General features: G+C 35.1%; 1 protein-coding gene across 1 annotated transcript; it reads right to left on the bottom strand.

Annotated features, from left to right (window-relative positions):
• Positions 1 to 31: 31 nt before the first annotated feature.
• LOC135683594 (derlin-2) lies at positions 32 to 7477 on the bottom strand. The gene is made up of 7 exons (XM_089109128.1): positions 7334 to 7477; positions 4743 to 4808; positions 4037 to 4110; positions 3423 to 3516; positions 2285 to 2480; positions 879 to 969; positions 32 to 452 (listed from the first exon to the last, which is right to left on the bottom strand). The coding sequence occupies exons 1-7, from the start codon at positions 7424 to 7426 to the stop codon at positions 329 to 331; spliced, it is 738 nt and encodes a 245-aa protein (XP_088965254.1). The 5' UTR covers positions 7427 to 7477; the 3' UTR covers positions 32 to 328.
• Between the last annotated feature and the right edge of the window lie 6922 nt (positions 7478 to 14399).

Below are 14399 nucleotides of genomic sequence, written 5' to 3'. Positions count from 1 at the left end.
ACACAGACAGTCTCACTAAAAGGACAGAAAATTTCCAGGAAATAAACTTTTTAGACTCAAGACAATGTAAGGACTAAACAAGAAATTATCACACTATTCTAATTATTTCTTTTTAACGAAGAACCCAAGTGGAGAAAATGATACAAGATAAATTCAGAGCAATGTATCGTTTAGATTAAGCACCCCCGTCTCAGTCCTTGGAATCCAGGAGCCTGTTCAACTTATTGAGCACGCTCTTTCTTCGATGACGGGGGCTCACTCTATAGGTTTCGTTTATCCGTCTCCCCAAATTTTCCATTTCCTAAAATGTGCTTCTATCGACTGTGAATCACCTGTCCTGGTTTTCATCTGGCGCTTGCTGAGCTGCTCCTCCCCAGTTAAAACCTCCAGGCCTCTCAGCTTCCGGTAGTGGTTCGTATGCAATGTCTTGATCTTGATCCAATATTGCTTTTCTAGGAAAAGAACACGGAATTACCTTTCTGGGAATTCGAAAATGCTTCAAAATTTCGAAAAAACGAAAGCTTATCTCTGCATAAAATTGCATACGGGCTTTTTGAAAAGGCATGAGGTTATGAAACAATCATGGAAAGCAGTTTGAGGATAAATTTTGAAAAAAAACATTATATTTTCACTTTAGAATTTTTATAAGCAAGGCAATGGCAATTATCACAATAATATCAGTATTTTCAGAAAGAACAAAAAACTATTTTTCGTGTTTTTTTCCATTCGCAAATTTCTCTTTTTTTTAAAATATAGGAAGATAATATTTTTAATATTACTAACAGAAAAATCTTTTTATCACTTGAAAGGGTCTCTAAACTTGGGAAAAACTGGAAGTAATGTTGGCCGAGCGAGATCATAAGTAAATATGAACTTACAGAAATCCTGGCGTTTGTAACAGTCGCTTTCCACCTGGCTTAGTTGGGAAAACATCTTCAAGAAAATAATAAATGTGTCCTACGCCAATACCTGCAAAAAAGATTTAGTTTTTAATATCAAGTGTTACATATATGCCACTTGAACTTATTTGTTCATGATATCATAGTTATTTATTTAGAACAAGGTTATCATGTTTAGAAACAATTCATCGCCCATCAGCCTCCGTTAATAGCAATAAGCTGATTGAATTAACTTCTTGGTATGCAAGAACAAACAGAACATATAGTCTTGTTGAATAAAGATTGAGATAAATGATCTCTAATAAACTTTTGGCTGAAAGAATCGATTGATTTTGACAAGCCTGTTAGATTTTTAATCAAAAAAACAGAACTAGATCCAAGAGAAATAAACAATATTGCCAAAATTCTTGGTACACTAACGTCAGTTTACAAGGGCAAATCTAGCCATTCCCCTTCCCCCTTTGAACACTTTTGGTTTACTGCAAAACGACGTAGAGGATACGGAATCACATTTTTTAATGAACCTGTATGATATTTGACTATACTATCAAAATTGTTTCGAAGGGAAAGGGTGCGGAAATAGGGAAAAGAATTGAAAAACTCAAAACACAAGGCAAATTGCTTGGTGTTCCAAGTACTTTTGGCAATTATTGTAGTTCTGTGGTTGTCATCATATTTAAATCGAGAAAAAGAACTGAAATTGAGATCTATTATGACAAAAATAGTGTGTTATTTTCTAATTGCTTTTCTCGATGATGCAAAATAAGCATGCTAAACTATTTTCTAGATAAATGAAGTATCTTAAAAATGATACAATGAACAACATCACAAACATTCTAACTTCATTCTGATTGCCTCTTTGATCAATCAACTGAATTTTCAATTTTTGAAATAACATAGCTTTCACCTTCGCAGGTAGAGAAAAACTTGAGTGTAATAGCCCTCAAAAGCGAATTTAATCCCCCAAATTAAGAAAAAACATTAACTAAGACCAAAATTATATTTCGAGTTTCTGACAATCGTTAGATTCATACTAAAGTATTTTTTGTCTGATACTCGTTAGAGTACGAGCCGGATAATGTTCAAAGAAAAGCAGAAAATTATAACTAGATGTAGATCGAAAGTAACGTGACAGAAGGAATAGCGCGTTTGATTGATTCATTGTTTTTGACCAATCGCAGCCGCTAATCTCTCACCTAATAGAAGAGTTAGAGAACGGGATCCTTAGTTATGATGTAAACAGATTCAGATATGCCTCAATGAAAAGGCGATCTCTTGCTGCCCAATGATCTTAGAATTGTCGTCACTTTATGTTTAACATCATAATTCTAGGGAACGGGTGATGGAGTATAAGAAAACTTATAAAGATTTTCCAAAACACCTACCCATCAGGTCGACAATGATTGAATTTCCGAGCAGCAAAGAAAACCCAAGAAGCACCCAAGGAAGGTACGGCGCCTGGAAGTTCATTAGTCCGAAGAAGTTCATCCGCACATAGGTGTTTCGTCTGCTCCAGATATACACAAGCATTATAGTGAAAGCCTGGCCTAGAAATACTATGTTGACAAATAGCGCCATTATCTGCAGAAAAGTTAAGTGACCAACAATAACGTAAGAAGAACATGTATTTCGAAGGACTGGAAACTAAATTAGAACTTGTCTGCAAAACTTAACTTCACTCTCTCTGGTCTAGATGCAAAATTAGCTATTGGAAAAAGGTATACGGTCATTATTGGATAGGTTTTGCGATATGGTATACGGTCAATTTACCATCTGATTTACGATTATATTTTCGATAAGATTTTGGACCAGATTCACGATCATATTTACGACCAGATTTACGATCAGACTTACTATAACACCTAGAATCAAATTTACGATTAGATTAACATTCAAATTTCCATCATGTTTACCAGTTATGACCAGGCATATTGTCGGATTTGTGACTAGTTTTATGGCTAGACGGAAAAGTGAATTTACAACACGATTTCCGGTTGTATTAACAGCCATACTGGCGAATACAAACAAATTCACCATCAGAATTAATCAGGATCAGACACGCTATCTTAAATTTACAACATGGTTCAAAATCAGATTTCATATCAGGTTAACGACTAGAATAAAGGACTAGATTTCCAGTCAGGATGACAAAATGTGTCACCACGATTAGGTTTATAGTGTAATTTAAGATCTGATAATTTAATTTTTAATTGGATATATAACCAGATTTACAATCAGCCTATCATATCATAACACAATTTTTAAAATATTACTTTTGTTTTTTAAAAAATTGCCTTGGATTCTCATTATGCAGTTTAGGCACAACAATGAGAGGACTACTTCAGCAATATCTGCTTCACTTTGCAGAAATACTTGAATAATTCAAACTGAATTACTACTTGCAAAAGAAAAGCAGAAAATAAGAAAAGAATGATAAACGAGCAGAAACTAGAATCTAGTTCTGGCAACAAGAGACATATTCTGATGAACAAAGGTTTGATCAGGTCTTGGTTGAAAAGATACTGTCATTATCATTCCACCAAATAAAAACATGAAGACAAAATCTGCAGTCCTTCCACGAAAAGATCCTTCCTCTAGCATCCTGCAATACCTATAACTGTGCACCAATTAAGGAATGCATGTTTTTACAAGAAAATTGATAAGCATAAACAAGGTGCATGCGCACAAATAAAGCATGATTTGTACAGCAAAAAGTGCAAAAAAATTAAAAAGACAAAGATCATATCATTTCTCACTTTTTTCACTATTTTTGCTGACCCTTTATTGATAATATAATGGCAAGACTTAAAGAACCCAGTAAACACCCTTTCAAGCATCTCTTCCATTTTGTGTAGTAAATTGTTACAACACAAACAAAGGCAGGCTATATTTTTCCATAAATTTGATGCTTAAGAATAGAAATATGATATGAAGTACAATCCCAAGAACTAAAACAGAGATTCTAAAAACACAACTAACAGAATATCTGCTTCAACTGCAAATTTCCTATTAAAAGTTTTGAAATGAAAATTTTCCTAAAGTTGAATATAATACATAATGAATCATCTTCATAAAGGTATTTTAATTGTTTTTTTAATATATAAATGGATATTGTGAGTCCTGTTCACAAAGGATACGTGAATATCATGTTGAAGAAGAAGTTAAAACCAAAGGTCCCAAAAAACAAATAATTTGTTACCAGCCTCCATACCTAGAATCGAAATAGGAAACAGTTCCATGAAAGAATGTTATTAAAAACATGATACAAAATTTCTATACTGTTTTAAGGACATGTGTTTTGAACCTGACTGGCTAATGTAACAAAAATATATCTTTGCTTAGAAAAAGCACAGCAGTACAAATAAATGTAGGAGAATGTTTTGTTGTATTTGTTTTTCTCAAAACAAGATAATGAATCATTTGAAAATAAATGGTCCTACAAAATTTAATTGCAACATGTATAAATGACTATAGATATTTCACTAAAGTCCATATTTTGGTGTTTACTTGATACACAAACAAAACATAAAGTACAGCAAAGTACAATACAAAAGAGTGACCTCATTGATTTTTGATGAGGTCCTGCAACAGGTCCTGCCACTTGTTTTTGCAAATCCGACATTCACGTTTCCGCTTGTTGCCTGTTGTTGGGCCCTCTCTGGTTCCTTTGTATTTTATGTGTTTTGATGAGTCAGTTAAATCAATAAGCCATGGGCAATGTAAAGCAACATTGTTCCTTACATGGATGATGTTTTTTGGGTTGAAGAAGACATCAAAATAGCTTTAAAAAACAACAACAGAAAAACATGTGGGAAACTGTCTTGAAAAATTTTGTATACTTACCTCAAATCTTTTTAATATTAAATCTGGGTTGAAGTATAATTGGAATGGGTTTATCAAGTCCAATTGCTGAAACAAGACAAAAATAAAACATTGTGAGCTTTGTTGCATAATTCATTTCAACCATGACCCTTAACTCAAAATTCAGACAGATAATGAAAAATACCTTAATTTCATGAAATTCATGGTGACATGATACGCTTGAGTTTAATTATGATTGGCAAAAGTTTTGAAACAATTTTCAACTTATCTATGTAGTAATTAGTTTTAACATAAGAAATCTAAATCTTGTATTCTAATCATTCACAATAAAGGCGAAGGTGAAGGATCCGGTTCGGTTAATCCTATTAACCTCGTGTCATACACGTCAAGGAGTTTTTTGACTGCATCAACGAATCACAGGTCGCCTAGGGTCAGGGAACACTCTCCTAGAAATATGACATCAAGCAAAACATGGTAGCTCTCCGGATTGTTCATGTCCGCCCACAATAAATTCTTGAAGATGGACAAACTTGGTCCTTCCTTTATGAAAAAGAGTAGAAGGAAGGGACATCACATCTGATGCAAAAATTTGCTACCAGATTGACAAGAATCCATTTAAGTGTTGCAGCAAATTTTGCTAAAGATTTCAATTATTTTTTGGCCAACAATTTGGTTTTGAAGAGACACCCCATGTCTATCACACTACATACACATCCCAACACACCCCAAGCCTAAATGCCTGGTACAAATCTTTTTAATATTCCTTGCATATCTGCATTTCATTCCTTGTATATGTGCAGAAGCATTGACTAGGACTCAGTTGTAGAATGATTGGGGATTCTGCTTTGGTGTGTGTGAGCATTTGATTTGACTCATACACTCCCCTCACAAAAGTATTGCATCACCTTGTTCAAAATGGCGGCATTTTTTGTCAATATTTTTACAATACAAAACATTTGAATGCATGAATTGGGTGAAATAGGCATATTTTATAGCAAATTTCGGCGGGAAAAGTTTGCAAATTTTACTGACGCCATAAAATACTTAGTTAGAAATGTAAATTTTACGCAAAAACATTATTGTTTGAAAAAGTGTAGACTACGCCGAAGGGAGAAAATTTGTCAAATGAGAGGCGAGTCCCTATATAATTTTTACAGGGAAGTGGTCTTTAGTTTTTGAAAAATTGTTGACCAAGTTAGATGCAGCCACACAACAGCTTCAATAAATCAAAAAAGGTTTCTCAAGAGTGCTTCAGTAGTAATAAACCGAGAAGTGGGTTAATAAAAAAAATTGATGTTAGAGGGGTAGCGATTTTGAATGTTTTATTTCACCATGTTTACACCAAGGGACAGTAAAAGACATGAAACTCAACGCTGAGCAATGTTTTGCAGCTCAAAATTCTTCCAAACAAAAAATAATGTGGGTCTTACACAAATATAAAATAAAAATTCACCTGCGTAAAGGGAAACCATTTTTACAACGATTTATTTCCGAACAAGAAGATTTCAAGCTTTTCCGTGGTGTCGTTCAAGTCCAGATTTGTACATCGTTGAAAATGTTTGGCTTCGTATCAAAAACATTACGAGCCATGATTTAAAAGGTTCTTGAAGAACCAAATAATCGTTAATTAAAAGAATTCTTCAGGTTTGGGATGAAATTCCACAATAATACATTGGCCAATTATATGCAACCAATTCAAGAAGGCATAAAGCGGTTTCAAAAGTTCATAGCTCCTGTCAAAATATTGAAATTTGAAACTGTTAAATGACGTTTTGAAACTGTTATTTTAAAAAAAGTGCTTTAAAAAGATTGAAGTTTTGATTGGTGGTTGTTTCACTTCCGACACACTCCCATTCGCCACATAAAAACAATCAATTCGGCAAAAATAGTTTTTCGATAATTCTTGCGCCATTTTCCCTCCTTCGAGGTGGTGCAATACTTTTGTGAGGGGAGCGTACACTGAGTCCTGGAAAGTAACAAATATTTAAACACCATAGACATAGCATTCCCACAATATGTACATACAGGAAGCTTTGTTACAAAAAACACAAAAAATAAGGCTCCTATTGTACACGCTAGTTTCATGGAGACGTTTGTGTCTACCACATTGACAGGCTCAAAAATTTGCAGCTTTAGATTGGAATGTTTGGTATAATAAGGATTGGAAATAAGTTGGCAAAATACCATCGCAAATGATGATTGGAAACAAGGGACATTGGAAACATATGATGCAGTTGCAAGGGACATTGGAAACATATGATGCAGTTGCAAGGGATGAGGGATATTGGAAACATATGATGCAGTTGAGTTGCAAGGCACATTGGAAACAAATGATGCAGGTGCAGTACTTTATTAAAAGCTTTGTTCTTTTTGGATATCGAAACATTTCTTTCTATTTAGAGGAACCAATATGTATGAACCTATCTAAAAGCTCTATTTAAAGGTCCTGGTGTGCTAGGTTTATCTGTCATTAGCCGACTTCTTCGTGATAATTACAGATTGTGGTGATGAGATGACAAAACACTGCATATATCAATATTGAGATTTACCCTCTGCTTAGTTTGAAGGCGATTTCATCATAAAAATTACGATGAAGAATATAAGCTACATACCACAGCAGTGGTTGTCAGTACGCAAGCTGTGGTATAAAATCGAGTAACCACAGGAATTTGCATGTATTCCTGCTGAAAAGTTTGGTACGCCATCTTGGTTTGTTGATATTAGTAAAGCGCATGCGCACAAGAGAAGAAGACACGTCTAGGTTTGACCAATTCAATTCAGTTGAACCAAATTCATTTCAATTCAAGTCAATTCATTTACATGAATTCTCAGTAGATATAGCGTTTACAGCTTTTAAACAAGATGTTAAAATTGAATTTGTAGATTTGATTGTCAAAATATTCATCAAATACACGATTTCGAGCATCAAGAAACTGTAGAGAAAATAGGTATACAACTTTCGGCCGAAACGCAAGTTTCCCAAAGCTTCACTAACTTCTTTATTCTATCCGTTACTTGAAATTTAGGAGAAGAGGCAATATAAAACTTCGATTCCTATGGAATGTTCTTAAAAATTAAATGTCCTTAGCTAAAGTCCCGGTCAAACGATCTAACAATTCACCCACAACAAGGTTTCTGAGCAAAATGTTGGATCGTTTGATCACCACGTTGGACCATCCAAGTCATCCAACATCGTTATTTTTTATATGTTGAATGATTTTGACTGAAATCAGAAATGTTGGCTGGCTGCCGAAGTTGGCCTCGTTTTCCCTGAAAAGAAATAAAAGAGAGGATGGTTATTGCCTTTCCTGTTTTGATGACCTTAAAATACCCACTACAAAAATGAAATCTAGCATCAAGCAGTGAAAATCCAAAAAAGGAAAAATGGTTTTGAAGAAGAAAATGGCAATGAGGAAAGTAAAGCAGAGTCAGCTGAAATAATTTACCATGCTGTACCCCATGCACAAAGTGATAATTTATTTTCTAAAGTAGGCTTTTCAAAATACATTGCTAATATGTTATGCATGCCTAGAAGCCATGGACACACAGAAAATTTACTGATAAAGGAGGTAGCAAGTTATTTGGACCCTAGCTGGTGGGAATCAACAATTGTTTGCTGCTCAAATAACATACATAGATTTGCAGGAAAGTGGACGGCATTTTCTAATACATTAATTGAAAAATTCAACCTGCATTGTGTCTTTGCTTTGAAAAGCAACTATATCAAACAGGCTGAGTCAAGAGATCATAGCATTCCTTTTTTAAGGGTCATGCAATTTGTACTATACCACCATGCAGTTGTAAAATGTTCTTGCAAATTTTTGATCAAGCTGAAAATGAGGCTTTAATACAATTCAAAGGGAAATTAGTCACAACCCACCTTATTCAAAGAGCAAGAGAGCTGACAACAACAAAGAGAGATCTGATCAGAGAAAAGCTGCTGGAAGGCAAATTTCCAGGAAACCCTGTATAGAGAGAAGCTTAGAACATAATTCAAGTACTGTACTTGTTAAAAGAGAAAACATTTTGAGAATTGCTGCTTGTTTTTGAAAGATATCATTGATTGTTTCATTCCGGGTAAAATACCCTTTTTCAACCAAAGGGGCCTCATATATTGACAGGAAACAACAGAAAATTCTCACCCGTAGTTCTCAGTTTTTTGCAAAAAAAGGTGCAAAAAGAGCCAGTTGCACAAGATGGCTTAGTAAATATTAAATTTGACATCATTAATAAGTTTCTAACAGTGTTAGCCTTTCGTGGTTCAGGTTGAATCTCATTCTGAATGTTATTCTCATGTTGAATCTCATTCTGAATCTGAATCTCTCTGAAAAGCATGATGTGTGCTGCTGTGGCTAGATCCACGACATAGGAGGCAATACTCTGTATAACACAAGCAAAAGCTTATTGCCAAGCAGTCAAGACTCATTTTAATCTCCAGAATATTTTATGACCATGGCAGGATTTTTTCAGATTGAATGGTGTTGCTCTACGTGGAGAAGTGACCGGCAGGAAAGGCCCTTTTTGGTCCTCGGTTAACCAATGAAGATGCTTTATGTTGGAACATAAAATTGGTCAGCAGGATCCTTCTATAAAATCAAACCAAACTCTCAGCCTTTTCAGCAATCAATTCCTACTAGATGAACATGCAGAGTATTTGTTTGATTTAATGAATGCCAAATCTTGGTAATATTCAGCAATGGAGATGATGGAGGAAATAGCAGTGTTATTTAACAAACCAACAGATTCAAGAGAGCCATTTAGCAGCATATTCAGAAACTGTTTAGCCCTTTAAAGCATTTTTACCATATTATGATAAGGACAATAAGGTTGTAGTTAATAGATAGAAAATGCCAAAACTTGCTTTAAGTTATTCTTGGATTTTTTGTTGATCATCACAAGCAATAACGCTGGCTTGACAAACAGTTAAGGTCAAGCTCAAAGCTCTACTGACTTCACTCTGAGTTGAAAGTACCTTTAGTGAAGCGTGAATTGTGCATAGTTGTTTGCGATTCGTTCACTAATAAAATTATCCATCGAGTATCGTGTTATTTCCAAACCCAGCGAGTCTTATTTTACGTGCAGAGAACACGGCGCCAGAGAGACAGAGACAGTGCGTTGCGTGATTGTAACTGAACTATGAACTATAAACTGACTGACTTACATAAAAATTAACATGCTTATATACAGAAATGAATATCTAAAATTAACACAAATGATGTAAGGAAAACAAAAGATAGGAAGGGCAAGTAAAGGTGATGAGTAAATTGAATAGCGTGGCAAAGATTGACAGACAATAGGGATTAGCGAATGCGTGAAATGAGAGTGACGTAGAGGATGCCTGTGCTGCGATGTGAGAATGTCGGAATGTGATAGAATGAATGAGAAGGAAAAATTGATGTAAACAGGCCTACGTAGTGTCACTACATACCTTTTTACTACTTATAGCTGTTCACATAAAATGGCCATAGACAAGTCAACCATGTTGCTGATCTTGCTAGTTAAACAGTTTTATTTCTTCATTATAACTTCTTTGTCAAAAAGGAAATCATCAACTCAAAAGTTGGGCATGGAGAAAATAGCCACACCCAAATTTTTCAAAATTTGAGGGGAGGGTGTAACCATTGCTATTTGGCTGGCTATGCTACTGCTATCTGCGCGCGAAAGTGTTAGGTGAAGTGATGGGTGAAATGTTGGATCGTTTGACCAGGGCTTAAGACTGCCTGACGTACTGAAGATTTCTGCATTATAAAGCACAGCCTTGTATCGTAAATGGCTTTGCAAATGTGCAAGAATGTCAGTTTTAATATTTCGAATTTATACGTTGTAGATGACTTAACGTCTTCTCCAAAATATTCAATCTTGTTCTCAATAGGCGAACAGCCTTCATTCCCATGTGGATCGGTTTTCACTGCCATACCTTTTTGAAAAAAGAAATGTACATCATGATTTGCGAACTAAAAATAATCTTTGCATTCCAAAAGCCAGGACAACTTCTTATGGTATAGAAACTGTGGGATATTTAGGTCAAAAACTGTGGCAAACACTACCTCACAGTATAGGAGAGTCCCAATCACTGGCAACATTTAAAAAAGAATTAAGAGCACACCCTATAGAATGCGACTGTAGATTGTGTAAAAAATTTATTGCTGGGTTAGGTTTTATTTAAAACATTATACCTTAAACCTTTTTAATATTGTATCATATATTTTTATTTCATACTAACTCTTTATAGATAGTTGGCCTTAATTAGCTTCTTTATATTCTTTATAGCTATCAGCCGTTCATTTAGTACGCCAACTTTAAACAAATTATTTATTATTATTATTATTATTATTATTATTATTATTATTATTATTATTATTATTATTATTATGCCTCGCTGGCATCCAATTGCAACACAACTCACTAAATTTTAAGTTTACTTATCCTTTGTGAATGGTAAGTAACAATAAGATCTTGACATCTCTAGTCCATCTTAAAACTTGCGACGAATCTCTAAAGAAAAACTACGATTTTTAATTGCTAATGATGACTATATGAAAGCAAATGGATTGGATATGAAAAGACCCAAAATGTATTTTTCAAGGAAATTTTTCTAAATATTTAAAAAAGACCATAGTATCGCCTTTATGCCTGTATATAGGAAGAAGATCCCTTTCACAAGAAAAACTATAGACCTATAAGTTTACTGACAGCATTTGCGAAAGTAGTTGAAAAGGCAACGGAGCTTCAAATTTCGCCCTTTTTTGAAAAGAAGCTTTCAATTTTTATGTGTCTATAGAAACAACTTTTTCCTAGCATGCTCTATTTGGACTTATCAAGGACTGGAAAAGGGTTTGAAGGCAACACATATATCGATACTGTTCGTATTGATTTATTGAAAGCTTTGACTGTCTACCTAAAAGTCCTCTTCCAGCAAAAGTACGTGCTTATAGAGATATGTTCTCTCTTGCATATACAAGATTACCTCACCGACACAAAACAAAAGTTCAAAGACTACCAAACGCTACAGGACACTACAGCACCTGGGTCAGGCTTGTGCAAGGAGTACCACAAGGATAAATACTTGGCTCTCTGCTTTTTAACATTTTCATAGATAATATTCTTTACTACCTTGATAATGTATTACTGTGCAAGTTTGCTGATGACAATTCACTTTCTGTCACTGCAACTAATTATGATTGACTGTAGAAACTTATAAAGGCCAAAACTAATAAATAACCAGAATGGTTTAAATTGAGCGAAATGACTGCAAATCTTTATAAATTTCAAGCAACTACCATTAGAAATAAAGCCTATGAAGATGTTATTTAGCAAAGAAAGTCAGGATAAACTAGACTTACGACTAGCGTGTTTTGACTAATCAGCCTCCTTAAAGGATCTAATTGCCAACACGAAGGAAATTGCCATATATTCATCAATTAAAGTTTTAACGCTTGAAGAGTATAAAACTCTAAATCCTATTTAACTGAAGGACTATTTTTCGACAAATCTAACGAGTCATAACCTTAGTGTGCAAAATCTCCTTTTAACATTTTGACAAAGTCAAGGGCAAGGGCAAAGGCAAGAACTTCCAACAATGGAATCAATCACTCAGTTTCCAAGGGTCAAAGATCTGGAACTCATTTCAAATGAAATCAAACAGCCTGAAATTCCAAAGAATTCTGAAGTCTGATAAAAACGAACTGCCTCAAGCAACCCTTGAAATTGCTTCATATTAGGCCTGGTTCAAACGTCGCGCTTCTCATGTGCCGAACCTAACTCGAGAATTAAGTACATGAGGGGCGCGACGTTTGAATCAATTTGGTACGGCAGATTTAGTTAGGAGCGGCAAACTAGTTTGGATCGGCAGAGCTTGCCGAGCTGCACGGCTCCAGCACGGCACGGTTTCAAGCGTCGAACTTGTCATGTACCTAACTCAATGCATAATTATATTTAATTTATTTTCCTTCCCAGAATTCATTTCTTTCTTGGAGGGCGCATGCGTTTCAAACAAATATTTGAGATTGCGCGCCTTAACCAAGATACTTCATGTTACAATCCTAAAACCATTTGGTGCGACATGATTAAGTTCGACGTTTGAAACGGGAGTCGCGCTAAACATGCTCAAGTGTCGCTCCAAACAGAGTTAGGTTCGGCACATGAAAAGTGCGACGTTTGAACCAGGCCTTAGTGTTTTCCCACTATTGTAACAGCTAACATTAAATATATCATACAACACAATACTTTAATTGGTATTGTGTTTTCAAGCCTTATCCGCGAAAGCCAATATACATTTGCTTTTAAGGAGGCAACGAAATTAATTAGCTTGAGACGTTGAGCTTGGGTACCTAATGACGCCCCCCCTTTCAAAGAGTCAATTCTCATGGTAACACCAAGTAATACTATAGAATTCAGGGGGTGTGTTACCTTTTGCTTTTTGCTTATCCTGCTGCCTTGAGTAAGAATCATAGATTGTGATTCAAGCTCCTATAACACCCAAGAGTTTATGGGCGTAGATTCGAAACTCTACCCTAAAGCTGCTTAATTCAACTTTGTAATCCAATAGAATGTCATGTCAGGTAGTTTCGTATCTCTTGGTCTCACAAAATGTGCGCAAACGGATGGGTGGGGCTCTCCCAACATTTCAAAGTCATGTAAATTGATCCTATTTCGGAGTTGGTTAGTTGATTGAGATGACGTCCATATGAAAAGCTGGGTTTTCTTTGCAACAAGCAAACTAAAAATTTTATCTTATTCTTCTTGTGTGTACATAGATGCAGTGACAGGGTTGTGCAATAATTTGTTGCGTCAAAAGAGATTTAATCCATGATGAAAGAACATCTTAAAGACTGCAGATGTTGCAGATTGTTTTTAATCTTGGGCGCTATAACTCAAGAATGCTGTTATAATGAAATTCAGGGACTTTAGAGAAGTCAGGAAAGGAGGTTTAGAGAGAAGCGTTCATTCTTTTCAGGTTTCAGAAAGATCTCAGTTGAAATCTTCTGAAATTTCTTATCACTTAATTGCTAAGGTAGGCTGAAGGTGTAAGCAAAGTTCAACATGCAATAAAAAACATCGCCAAGGGTGAAATCAGTCAGAGATTCCCAGTGTAAATCCTTTGTTGTGTCCCAACCGGCACAAGTCATCTGTCATTTAAATCTGTTCTTGTTCTTCTAACACTATGTTTTCTATGTAGCCCACTAGCATGAAAATAGAGTTGAAAATCATCCCCTGTCGAAACTGCATGACAGACAGATGCTCTGGTATAAAAGTTCTAGATTTCTGACTCGTTGTTTTTGCTAGTTCGGTGCATTTCAGAATAAAAAACACAAGTAGCTTTATAGGCACGAGATGAGAAGAACCGTTATAATGAGGTTGAGTGAATGTTTCCCTGCTGACCCAACAACGTATGTAAACAGTCTTAAACAGGAATATAAAAGGTACGGTCTTAAACAGGAATATAAAAGATAATTTTGTCAACGAAATCGGGCATTCTAAACATATGTTAGGGCAATATTTATCTTATTTCGTAAATCTAACGGTAATGTTTTCAAATAAACAGAGGATTAATAAAGACAAGCAAATTCTACTGCAACAAAGAATCAGTCCAAAAACAGTGTCTATGAGCACCGAGGTCAGAAAGATTTCGCGCCATTATGTCTGCTGATTCAAAAACATTTTTAAATAGAAAAATGA

This window comes from Rhopilema esculentum, chromosome 7, assembly GCF_057945365.1.
Source record: "Rhopilema esculentum isolate cy_ngs chromosome 7, ASM5794536v1, whole genome shotgun sequence".
NCBI classification, from domain to species: domain Eukaryota; kingdom Metazoa; phylum Cnidaria; class Scyphozoa; order Rhizostomeae; family Rhizostomatidae; genus Rhopilema; species Rhopilema esculentum.
Note: the sequence above shows the minus strand (reverse complement) of the source record. Positions and strands in the feature narration are given on the sequence as shown.